The sequence below is a fragment of the Coffea arabica genome, chromosome 3c (assembly GCF_036785885.1).
Source record: "Coffea arabica cultivar ET-39 chromosome 3c, Coffea Arabica ET-39 HiFi, whole genome shotgun sequence".
In the NCBI taxonomy this organism is placed as follows: Eukaryota; Viridiplantae; Streptophyta; class Magnoliopsida; order Gentianales; family Rubiaceae; genus Coffea; species Coffea arabica.
The window spans coordinates 17,738,649-17,750,603 of NC_092314.1; the positions used below are offsets into that span (position 1 = coordinate 17,738,649).

The window sequence follows — 11,955 nt, forward strand, 5'->3', positions numbered from 1 at the left end:
AAAGGAAATTCATGACATTTAGGATACCAAAGACCATAGTTCAAAGTTCCTTTCAAGTATCTAAAAATTCTTTTCACAGCAATCAAGTGAGATTCTTTTGGACATTATTGGAAACGAGTGCACAAGCAAACAGCAAATAGCAAACATGATATCAGGTCTACTTGTGGTTAAATAAAGTAAGCTGCCAATCATACATGTATACTTCTTTTCATCAGCATTTATACCTCCTTTATCCTTGTCAAGTTTGGTAGATGTGTACATTGGTGTTCCAACTTGCTTTGATTCCTCCATACCGAATCTTTTGAGCAGCTGCTTGGTGTATTTTGCTTGATTAATGAATGTTCCTTGTTGAGTTTGTTCCACTTGAAGCCCAAGGAAGAAATTCAATTCTCCCATCATACTCATTTCAAACTCTTTTTGCATAATAGTGAAAAATCCTTACACAAACATTCATTAGTAGTACCAAATATAATATCATCAACATATATTTGTACAATTAGTAAATCATTGGAGTATTGTTTAGTGAAAAGAGTGGTGTCTACAATGCCCCTTTTGAAACCATTTTCAATCAAGAAACCACTTAATCGTTCATACCATGCTCTTGGAGCTTGATTTAAACCATACAAAGCTTTTGAGAGTTTAAACACATGATTTGGAAACATTTCATTTTTAAAGCTGGGAGGTTGGTCAACATATACCTCTTGATCAATAAAACCATTTAAGAAAGCACTTTTAACCTCCATTTGAAATAATTTAAAATCCTTGAAACATACAAATGTCAAAAACATTCTAATTGATTCTAGTCTAACGACGGGAGCAAATGTTTCATCAAAATCTATTCCTTTTTCTTGAGCATATCCCTTATCTACTAGTCTAGCTTTGTTTCTTACCACTTCACCTTTGTCATTCATTTTATTTCTAAACACTTATTTTGTACCAATGATAGGATGATTTTGAGGCTTTTCAACTAATATTTACACCTTGTTCCTTTCAAATTGTTTTGGTTCCTCTTCCATGGTTAAAATTCAGTTTTCATCAGTCAATGCATCAACAAACAGTTTTTGGTTCAAAATGTGAGACCAAAGCAAAATTATCCATCAATTATTTCTAAGAGGAGCGAGTTCTTATCTTTTCGAATGGATCACCAATAATAAGTTCCTTAAGATGATTTTGAACAAACTTCCAAACTTTTGGAAGATCCATAGGTGCATCATCGTGATTGTCATTTTCTTCCAATGCTTGATGGTCTTGAGGATCATCTCCCTTTGAACTCTCTTCTTGTGGAGCATTGTTTTGATCATGAATTGTGAGCTTCTTAAGTCCTTGTTGAACACCTACATCATCATCCTTACAACTACTCTTGAAAATATCACTATTAGATTCATCAAAAGTGACATGTATGGCTTCTTCAATAACAAGAGTCCTTCTATTGTAGACTCTAAAACCTCTTTTGTTCTCACAATATCCCAAGAAAATACCTTCATCAGATTTTTGTCAAATTTTTCAAAATGTTCCTTGACATTTAAAATAAAACATTTGCAACCAAAGACTTTGAAATAACCAACAATTGATTTTTTATCAAACATTAACTCGTAAGAGGTTTTGTTCAAAATAGGTTTCAAAAGAACTCTAATCATAGCATAACAAGCGGTATTAACGGTTTCGGCCCAAAAATATTTTTGCAAATTACATTCACTCAACATGGTTCGTGCGGTTTCTTGAAGAGTTCTATTCTTTCTTTCGACAACACCATTTTGTTGAGGAGTTCTAGCAATTAAAAACTCATGTGTGATTCCATTGTTATCACCGAATTTCGAAAAATCAAAAAATTTAAATTCCAAGCCATTGTCACTTCTAATCTTGATAATTTTCAATCTAATCAGATTTTGAACTTTTGCAAATAATGAAACAAAATTTTTGAAAGCATCATTTTTGTGTGCAAGAAACATCACCCAAGTGTATCTAGAATAATCATCAACAATAACCAAACAATATCTTTTACCACCCAAGCTAGCAATTTGTGTAGGACCAAATAAATCAAGATGTAAAAGCTCCAAAGGTTTTGAAATAGAAACACATTTCTTAGGTTTAAATGAAACTTTGACTTGTTTTTCAAATTGACAAGCATCACATATTTTGTTCTTTTCAAACTTAATTTTTGGTAAACCTTTAACAAGTTCCTTTTTGAAAATTTCTTTTAACAAATTCATGTTGAAATGACAAAGTCTTCTATGCCACAACCAAGGGTTTTCATTTGTAACTTTAAGACATTTAAGGCTTGAAGAATCAATTTTTTCAAGAATAACTGCATAAATGCTATTCACTCTTTTTCCTTTGAAGATAATGTTGAATTCTGAATCAAGAACAAGACATTCATGTTTTTTGAATAGCACAAATAGATTTCTATCACATAATTGACCAATACTCAACAGATTATAACTTAAATTATCAACAAGAAGAACATTGTGAACAAAAGTTTGATCATTCTTACCAACATCTCCTACTCCAACTGTTTTGGCTTTGTTATCATCTCCAAGTGTTAATTTTTCACTTGATTTTGACTTGAGTTTGATGAACTGTGATGGATCACCAGTCACATGCCTTGAGCATCCACTATCAATGAACGATTTTGATTCCTTAATGACATTCACCAAGTTCACCTACACAAGAGTTCACTAGATGATATTTGATACCCATTTACTTTTTGGATCCTTGAAAGTTAGCATTATATCTAACTATCCACATGCATTTCATGCCATTTTTCATATTCTTTCTTACATAACAGTTATTCTTTATGTGTCCAACTTGGCAACAAAAGCTACATATAGTTAGCGAATTACTTACATAAACAGGTTTAACAAATTTAACTTGGTTTTTTTATAAATAATAAATTCGTTTGCATTGAAATTCAACCTATTCTTATGAATGTCAAAGTGAGGTCTTGACTCGTTCTTTTGAAAACAAACTTGTTTCTTGTGTTTAAACAACTCATTTAAACCATCCATTCTTCTTTTCAAATCACCTTGTTCCTTTTTGAACAATTCACAAAGTTTTCTTTTTTAATCAAGTTCAACATGTAGATCAGTCTCAACTTTATTCAAGTTATCATTTTCAACTTTCAGATTCTTGTTCAGTCGTAAAAGACTTGCATTATCCTGAATAAGAAAATTAATTTTTTGTTTTAGTTCCTTGTTTCTAGCATAAGAATCTTTCAGGCTGCTATGCAATCTTTCAATGAAGGAATTAACATCATCATCAGATTCCTCTTCACTGTCAGGTTGAGAATTGCAAGTAGTTACCTCATCATCACCAATGGCCATGAAAGTCATTTGAGCAGATTCTTCTTCCTCTTCAACATCACCATCCGAGTTGCAATCATTCCATGTGATTTGAAAATTGTTAAACTTTGGTTTTCATTCAACTTTTCCTTCTTTTTTTTCTTCATTGGGCATTCATTCATGTAGTGTCCAGGCTGGTCGGATTCAAAATATTTTTCAACTTGCTTTTTGTTGGCCTCTAGCTTTCCTTTGTTTCTTGCATTGTTGAATTGATTTGGAAATGTATTGCTAGGTCCTCCTCTTTTGAATCTCCTATTGTTGAGGATTCTTTTGAAACTCTTTGTGATGAGAGTAAGGTCATTGTCATCAATTTCAACATCTTCTCCATTCAAGGAAGTTGAGTCATTTTCATCTTGAGAAGGTTTTAGAGCAATGCGCCTCCTCCCTTTAGCATCCTCTTCCTCTTGCACTTTAGACTTAAGTTTTAGCTCATAAGAGATTAGAGAATTAATGAGAAATTCAATAGGCATAGAATTCAGATCTTTGGTCTCTTCAATGGCAGTCATGTGACGACCCCACCTCTCCCTAAGGCGTACCAAAGGGTTCGGCGGACCGCCTGCCCAGCTCTCGCCAGGACTCACTCACTATCTCAATCGAATCATAAATACACAACCATGCACCATAAATAATATTCATGATTCAGACTTATAATTTACATTGATAGGAATCAGGTACAAAGTCTTAATACACCAACTAGTACAAAACGTATACAATCCAAGTACAACATGTTTCGTTCGAGGAATAGCGCGAGTACAAGACCAAAAGTCAAAAGTCAAAACAAACGGCTACACTAGTCTTTTACAAGTCTCTCGCGTCACCCGTACCCCTGTAAGGAAAACAAACTAACGGGGTGAGCCAAAGCTCAGTGACGTTCTCAAATATCAAATTGGTCAGCAACCAAGTTATAGCAAAATAAAAGTGAAATGGCGAGCAAATAAGTCAAATCAAGGAAATAGTACTTCAGCTAGTCAAGTAGTATTAGATGCACATTCACATATAAGGATACGGTATTCATGTTACGGCTCCATTCCAGCTTGGTCAAGTGGTAGTCGACACTCCGTCAACTTTCAAGTAATTCCAAGTCCAAATAAACTCCGCTACACGCCAATTTCCGTCCACCGATCAACCCCCTATTCCGGGCCCGCACGCCATACGAAACATGGGTGGTAATACTCGAGTATACCGTTAGTCGAGGAGATAACACTCCACTCGACATTACAAGTGACCCAGGGTTTGTTATCTAATCGACCAGGCCCTTGCTGGCTCGACTCGATTAACTAGCCACAGGGTTTCTGGAATTCCAGGCAAGATACAATTCAAGTACATGTACAACAAGTCAAGTATGATCAATAGCAAGAACAGGTCATATTAGGGCAAGTGCGATAAAGTACACCCTTGCCCTTTCATTCATTGTCATGTAATCACGCAAGTCAAGTAGGGGGTACACATATCAAGTACAATCGGATATTTGAAAGCACTCACCAAAATAGTGCTTCTAGTGCTCGTGTCTGGGTGGTACTCCGAGTTGGGAGTCCAAATCTGCGATAAAACTTAACTTGAGAACTTTGAAAATCAACCAAAGTTTGAGACTTAAGTGTTTCGTTCAATAAGAATCAAGAAATTGAAATTCACTTGAGAAGAGTCGTGAAATAGTTGCTCGCTCTTTAAACTGAAAAATTTAATAACATTTTTGCTTGAAGATGACTCTTGAGTCAAAAGTGCAAGTAAAACGGTTTCATAGTGTTTCATATCGCTTTCCTAAGGGTACAAGTTCGGCCAAGTCCTAACATATAACCCTCGATAAACAAGTGGCAAAGGTCCTCGATAGTTCAAGTGATAATCACTTAACCTATACTCAAGTCGCAAAGATAGTTTTCTAGACCTCGAATAAAAATTTGGGCAGCGTGCCCTTTGTGTTTACCTAATTTCCAGCCATTTAGGCTTCAATATTTTCCTTCAACAATATCCCAACATCATACAAATAAGCAATTTATGTCAAGAGCCGTTCCATAGGCTCACAATATTATAACAACAAGAATCGCCTCAAGTACAAGTGCAGAAATTCAATGTGGCACAAGACAGATTTGACGTACAAATGCGGTAATAACACATCCGAGGCTACGCTTATCAGATTAAGACGAAACCTGTGCCCTTTCGAAGCTAAGACACAAAGCTACAACATTCATGAAGGTCACTTAGTCCATTTCCTAATGTAACTTAGTCAAAATCTCAGATTACTAAACCAGAAACCAATTCACCGGCAGTTTAAACGCATTATGCTGTAACGGACCTAACTCAGTGTACACAAGTCCGAATCAGGTTTCCTTTGAGGCATTTTAAAGCTACTTCATAACACTACAACTTTTATGTTTTGGCCCAGAGCTAAATCAGAATGGATCCTGGTCAAAAATCGTGATAAACTGGACTGAACTGAAGAAACGGACTGCTGGGAAATTCTTAAAACAGTAGGGGTATTTTGGACTTTTCACGTTTTGCGTTGCTCCGATTGAGCTGAAATTTTATAGTCACCTATAAAACACCATTCTCTACAACTTTCCTTCTTTGACCAAAGGCCAATTCGGCCTCTAACATGTAGATACAATTTCAGACAGAATGCTTGGGAAATTTTCCAGAAATCTGGAATTTGTAGCTCTAAGTGTAATTTCCTCAAATTTCTGGTTCTAATCACCACTAAACAACCTTATATAACTTTAATTACAACATTCATGCATCATACATCAACTTGAGCAGAAAATCAGAAACCCTAGTTCATCAACTAAATTGGGGAAAAACTACTACACATGCTAGCATCCATGAATCTACCACCAATCAAGCTACTAAGCTTACTTTAACCATGATTGAAAGAAAAAGTTAGAGAGATATCATCCTCTTACCTTGATTAGAAGTCCCTAAGAGCAGCCCCAAGCTTTCCCTTCCCAAATTTCCACCACCAATCACTAGATAATCACTCAATAGTAGGTTTAATCGGTTTACTTTGTTGATTTTCTCACTAAGTTGTTGGATTTGAAGGTGAAATGAAGAAATCTTCCTTGGTGTTTTCTCCAAGCTAAGTTCGGCCAGCACCAGCAGAAATGAGGAAGAAATGGCTAAGTCTTGAGGTTATATGGATGGTAATGGTCTTGGGTAAGAAGCCATGAGGTGGTGACACTTGTCACCACCACCACCCTTTCTTTTTCTCTTTCCTTCTTGCCTTTCTTAGCCACCAATTTTCGGTCAACATGCTGCCAAGAGAGAAGATATTATGTGCAAAAGTCAACAACTTGTTGGGTAAGAAAAAATGGTGGTCAAGTGGTGCGTTCAATCGGTAATGCGCGGGACCCGCCGGTTCGTGCCGTTTTTCTTAAAAACTCACGTACTAGGGTTTTTACTTCTCATTCACTAACCTTATATCATTGCTACTACTCACATATTATTTCTCACTTAAAAGTCACTTTTAATCATCAAATTGATCCTCGGCCAGTACCGAAAATTCATCCGGCGGAAAAATCGCAAAAAACCCTAATTTTGCTCAAAATTTGAAACCAAAGCGTAAAACCTTATTTTCTAGGTTTATTTACACTTAGTGTGATATAATGAGGTAGGGGTCTTAATAAATAATAATTTTCGAATAAAAGACATTTTTGAGGGAAAATGTAGGAAATTTGCGGGTCCTCACATCCTCTCCCCCTTAAAAGAATTTCGACCTCGAAATTCATACCTTTTGTCGTGAACAGGCCAGGATACTTTTCTTGCATATCCGTTTCTAGCTCCCAAGTTGCTTCTTCCACTTCATGATGCTTCCATAGTACCTTTACTAAAGGAATCTGCTTGTTTCTCAGGTCCTTCACCTTTCGATCCAGTATCTGAATAGGTCGTTCTTCATAGGTTAAAGACTCGTCAAGTTCAACATCTTCGGGTGGCAAAATGTGAGTCGGATCCGGATGGTATTTCTTAAGCAAAGAGACGTGAAAGACATCGTGGATCCTAGACAAGTTAGCTGGTAACTCAAGTCGATAAGCCACCTTTCCTATTCGCTGAAGCACCTTGAAAGGTCCTATATATCGTGGTTGCAACTTTTTCCCTTTTCCGGATCTAATCTTTCCCTTCAATGGTGTGATCCGAAGAAACACCTTATCTCCTATTTCAAACTCCAAGTCTTTCCTCCTATGATCGGCATAGCTCTTCTGACGGCTTTGGGCGGTTTGAAGTCTCTGGCGGATCACTTTCACCTTTTCATAGGCTTCCTCAACCCATGGTATAGTAGCTGGATCTATTACTTTTCTCTCTCCTACTTCATCCCAATGGATTGGGGATCGACACCGTCGTCCATACAAGGCTTCATATGGGGCCATTTGAATAGAGGAATGATAACTATTGTTATACGCGAATTCAACCAAAGTCAAGTATTGACTCCAACTTCCTTTAAAATCCACAATACAGGCTCTCAACATATCCTCAAGAGTTTGGATAGTTCTCTCAGATTGTCCATCAGTTTGCGGGTGATACGCTGTGCTATAACTCAGCTTAGTTCCTAGAGCCTCTTGTAATTTCTGCCAGAATCGGGATACAAACCTAGGGTCTCTATCAGATACAATGCTCACTGGTACCCCATGTAGTCTCACTACCTCATCCATATAAAGTTTAGCAAGTTTCTCCAAGGAATATTTCATATTTACTGGCAGAAAATGTGCAGTCTTAGTCAATCGATCCACTATTACCCAAATTGCATCATGCCCCTTTTGTGTTCGTGGCAATCCTGACACAAAATCCATCGTTATGTGCTCCCACTTCCACTCAGGGATCTCTAAAGGCTGTAACAAACCTGACGGCTTTTGATGCTCAGCTTTCACCTGTTGGCACGTAAGACATTTTTGCACAAACTGGGCAATCTCCGCCTTCATTTTCTCCCACCAATACAGATTCCTAAGATTTTGGTACTTTTTATTATTCCCTGGGTGCACCGTATACCTAGAGCAATGTGATTCTTCTAAAATCTCCCTTTTCAATTCCTCATCCCTAGGTACCACGACACGATTTCGAAACTTTAAAATTCCATCAGGGCTTAGATTAAAATTAGGTAACTCCCCTTTCTTCACTCTCTCTACCCACTTCTGCACTATTGGATCCTTCACTTGGCCCTCTTTGATTTGTTCCATCAATGCCGATTTCGCCTCAATATTTCCAAAAACCACCTTTTCCGGTTCCAAACGAGGTTTCCACTCACATACATCTTCCAATAGGCTCCACTCTCTCACTATAGAACTTGCCAGTTGAGCCTTCCGGCTTAAAGCATCTGCTACAACGTTGGCCTTTCCAGGATGATAGTTAATTGTACAATCATAATCCTCTAAGAACTCTACCCACCGACGTTGTCTTAGATTTAACTCCTTCTGAGAAAACAGATACTTAAGGCTCTTATGATCCGTATAAACCTCGAAAGTTACACCATAGAGATAATGTCGCCATTTCTTCAAAGCGAACACTACAGCTGCAAGTTCCAAGTCATGGGTCGGGTAATTTTGCTCATGAGTTTTTAACTTTCGGGATGCGTAGGCAATCACTTTCCTATTCTGCATCAACACGCACCCTAGCCCTTCTTTTGAAGCATCGGTATAAACCGTATAACTATCCTTTCCACTGGGCAAAGCTAAAACTGGAGCCATAGTCAATTGTTTCTTAAGCTCTTGAAAACCATTTTCACACTTAACGTCCCAAATATACTTTCCTTGTTTCTTGGTCAGGTTAGTCAAGGGTCCTGCAATTCTCGAGAAATTCTTTATAAATCTGCGGTAGTACCCTGCTAAGCCTAAAAAACTTCGAACCTCTGTGGGATTTTCTGGCCGCTTCCACTTAGCCACAACTTTCACTTTCGCCGGGTCTACAGCAAGACCATCTTTTGAAATTATATGACCTAAAAACGCCACCTCTTCTAACCAAAATTCACACTTACTGAACTTAGCGAATAGTTGGTGCTCTCTTAGGGTTTGCAATACTATCCGCAAATGTTGTTCATGCTCCTCCCTTGACCTCGAATATACCAAGATATCATCAATGAACACCACTACAAACCTGTCCAAGTAAGGTTTGAACACTCGATGCATCATGTCCATGAATGCTGCTGGGGCATTGGTTAAACCAAAAGGCATCACAGCGAACTCAAAATGCCCATATCGAGTGTTAAATGCCGTTTTTGGCACATCCTCCTTTCTAATTCTCAATTGATAGTACCCTTGTCGCAGGTCCAATTTGGAAAACACTACAGCCCCTTGTAACTGATCAAATAACTCATCTATGTGGGGCAAAGGATATTTATTCTTAATGGTTACTGCATTCAATCCTCGATAGTCAATGCACAACCTTAAACTCCCGTCCTTTTTCTTAACAAATAGAACTGGAGCTCCCCATGGAGACTCGCTCTCATGAATAAACCCTCGTTCTAGCAAGTCTTGCAGTTGCACCTTCAACTCCTTGAGCTCAGCAGGTGCCATACGATAAGGAGTTTTAGAGATGGGAGTGGTTCCGGGTACTAAATCCACTTTAAATTCAATCTCCCTTTCGGGTGGCAAAGACTCCAATTCTTCCGGAAATACGTCCGGGTATTCACTGATTACTGGCATGTCTTCCAACTTAGTCTTTTCTCCCGGAGTGTTAATTAGGAAAGCTAGGTAACCACGAGCCCCACGACTAAGCAATTTCCTAGCCCTTATACCCGAAATAAGTGCAGAAGAGGCTATCATACCCCTCACATCAAGCTTTAGAGTTGCCTCTCCTGGTATACAAAATTCAACCACTTTCATCCTACAATCTACTCGAGCATGATAGTGAGCTAGCCAATCCATACCTAGGATAACATCGTACCCCTTAATGGCTAGACTAATGAGGTCCACTACCAATTTCCGTTCGCCAATCCAAATATCACAATTCCTATACATCTCATTCGCAAGCAAAATTTGATTACCCGTAGGTGTTCTTACCTCTAAGTCATAAGGTAACCTTTCAACTTTCGAGTCAATTCCAAGCATAAATACAGGATTAACAAAAGAGTGAGTAGCACCGGGGTCTATTAAAATTCTAGCTAACCGGTGAAAAACAGGGATTGTACCTTCTACCACCTTGGTTGGTTCAAGCACAGTTGTTTGATCTAGCGAGTACACTCTGGCCGGTACCCTCGACCTGGCCCCTCCAGTAGTAGTCGGCTTTGGGTTTGACCTGGCAGTCGACTGAGTGTCATTGATTAGCGGACAATTGACCATCTGATGATCCGCACTTCCGCACCTCAAACACTTTCGAGCCTTTCTCCAGCACTCGTCCTCCGTGTGGTTTGATTTTCCACAATACCCACATGTCACTCGGGGAGTGGAGGTTTGACCTCCCTGAGTAAAACCTCTACCTTGACCTCTACCGCCCTGGCCTCCCCTCTGGGCATTCCCTCTCGGAGCACTGCCCCTAAACGTGTTCGAAAATCGTCCACCTCCAGCTCCACGACCGGATTTAGCGGGTGGCATGCTCCGCTCGCCTCGTACCGACCCTTGGGCTCCACTAGGTGCCCCTTTCCGCTTAGCGTGGAAATTCCTTACTTGCGTCCTAGCAGTTTCTATCCTTAAAGCCTTCTCCAGAACCTCCGTGAAAGTATTGATTTGGACCGCTGCTAAGGCTTCTTGCAATTCCACATTTAACCCTTGTATAAACCTTCGTACTTTCCTTGGTTCCGTAGCAATCAATTCGGGAGCGAATTTAGATAATTTGGTAAACTGAGTCTCATACTCAGTTACACTCATCAGTCCCTGACGGAGTTTAATGAATTCGTCCTCTCTCTTCTCCTGGACGATGGGTGGAAGGTATTTTTCGTTGAAGTCCCGTACAAAGTTTAGCCAAGTCCAGGCAGTTTCCTCTCTCTCCCACTTGGCCCTCACTACATTCCACCAAGCCCTAGCTGGCCCTTCAAATTGGAATACGGCAAATTGGACTTGTCTCTCCTCAGTGTAGTTTAGGGCAGCAAAGATATTTACCATGGCCTCCAGCCATTTCTCAGCCTCATACGGGTCTGGTCCTCCTAGGAATTTGGGTGGAGAGAACTTCTGGAATCTCTCCAAGGCTCTATCCTGCCCTGAATCAGGGTCTCTAGGTTGATTTACAGAACCTTGACCCTGTTGCTCCACCAACCGAGTTAAAATATTGGTCATCTGTTGGATGGCAGTGGCCACCTGATCTTCCCCGGTAGTCTGGGGTTCAGGTTGCTGTTCAACCGCTGCCTCCCTCTCCTCTATCGGTTCAGGCACCGGTTCCTGTACCTGCTCACCCTCACGGCCTCGCCTGGAACCGCGTTCTCGATTAGTTTTCTTGGTCCGACTCCTTTTATCCTCCATGTTTGAGAGTCAACCAACTAGAACATATAAACGGGGTAAGGTACGACTCATATATCGCGTTGCAACAATATAACTAGAGGCAAATAAACACGTAAGAAACAAGCACTTTATTTACATATCAAACAGGTCGTATATACAGGCCAACAAGTCACGTAGTCAAAGGCTATAACAGCCAAGGAACATAGAACAAAAGATATTTACATCCACCAGGACCCGTCTAAAACAAAAACAAAAGAAGACATGTCGTCCCA

The 11,955-nt window shown here is 39.3% G+C and overlaps 1 protein-coding gene across 1 annotated transcript; it reads right to left on the bottom strand.

The window, feature by feature from the left end:
* Positions 1-1,107: 1,107 nt before the first annotated feature.
* LOC140037864 (uncharacterized) lies at positions 1,108-11,704 on the bottom strand. Its single transcript, XM_072083012.1, has 6 exons — positions 11,479-11,704; positions 9,696-10,107; positions 8,771-9,407; positions 8,307-8,647; positions 7,187-7,709; positions 1,108-1,359 (listed from the first exon to the last, which is right to left on the bottom strand). Exons 1-6 carry the CDS (start codon positions 11,702-11,704, stop codon positions 1,108-1,110), a joined length of 2,391 nt encoding a protein of 796 aa, XP_071939113.1.
* Between the last annotated feature and the right edge of the window lie 251 nt (positions 11,705-11,955).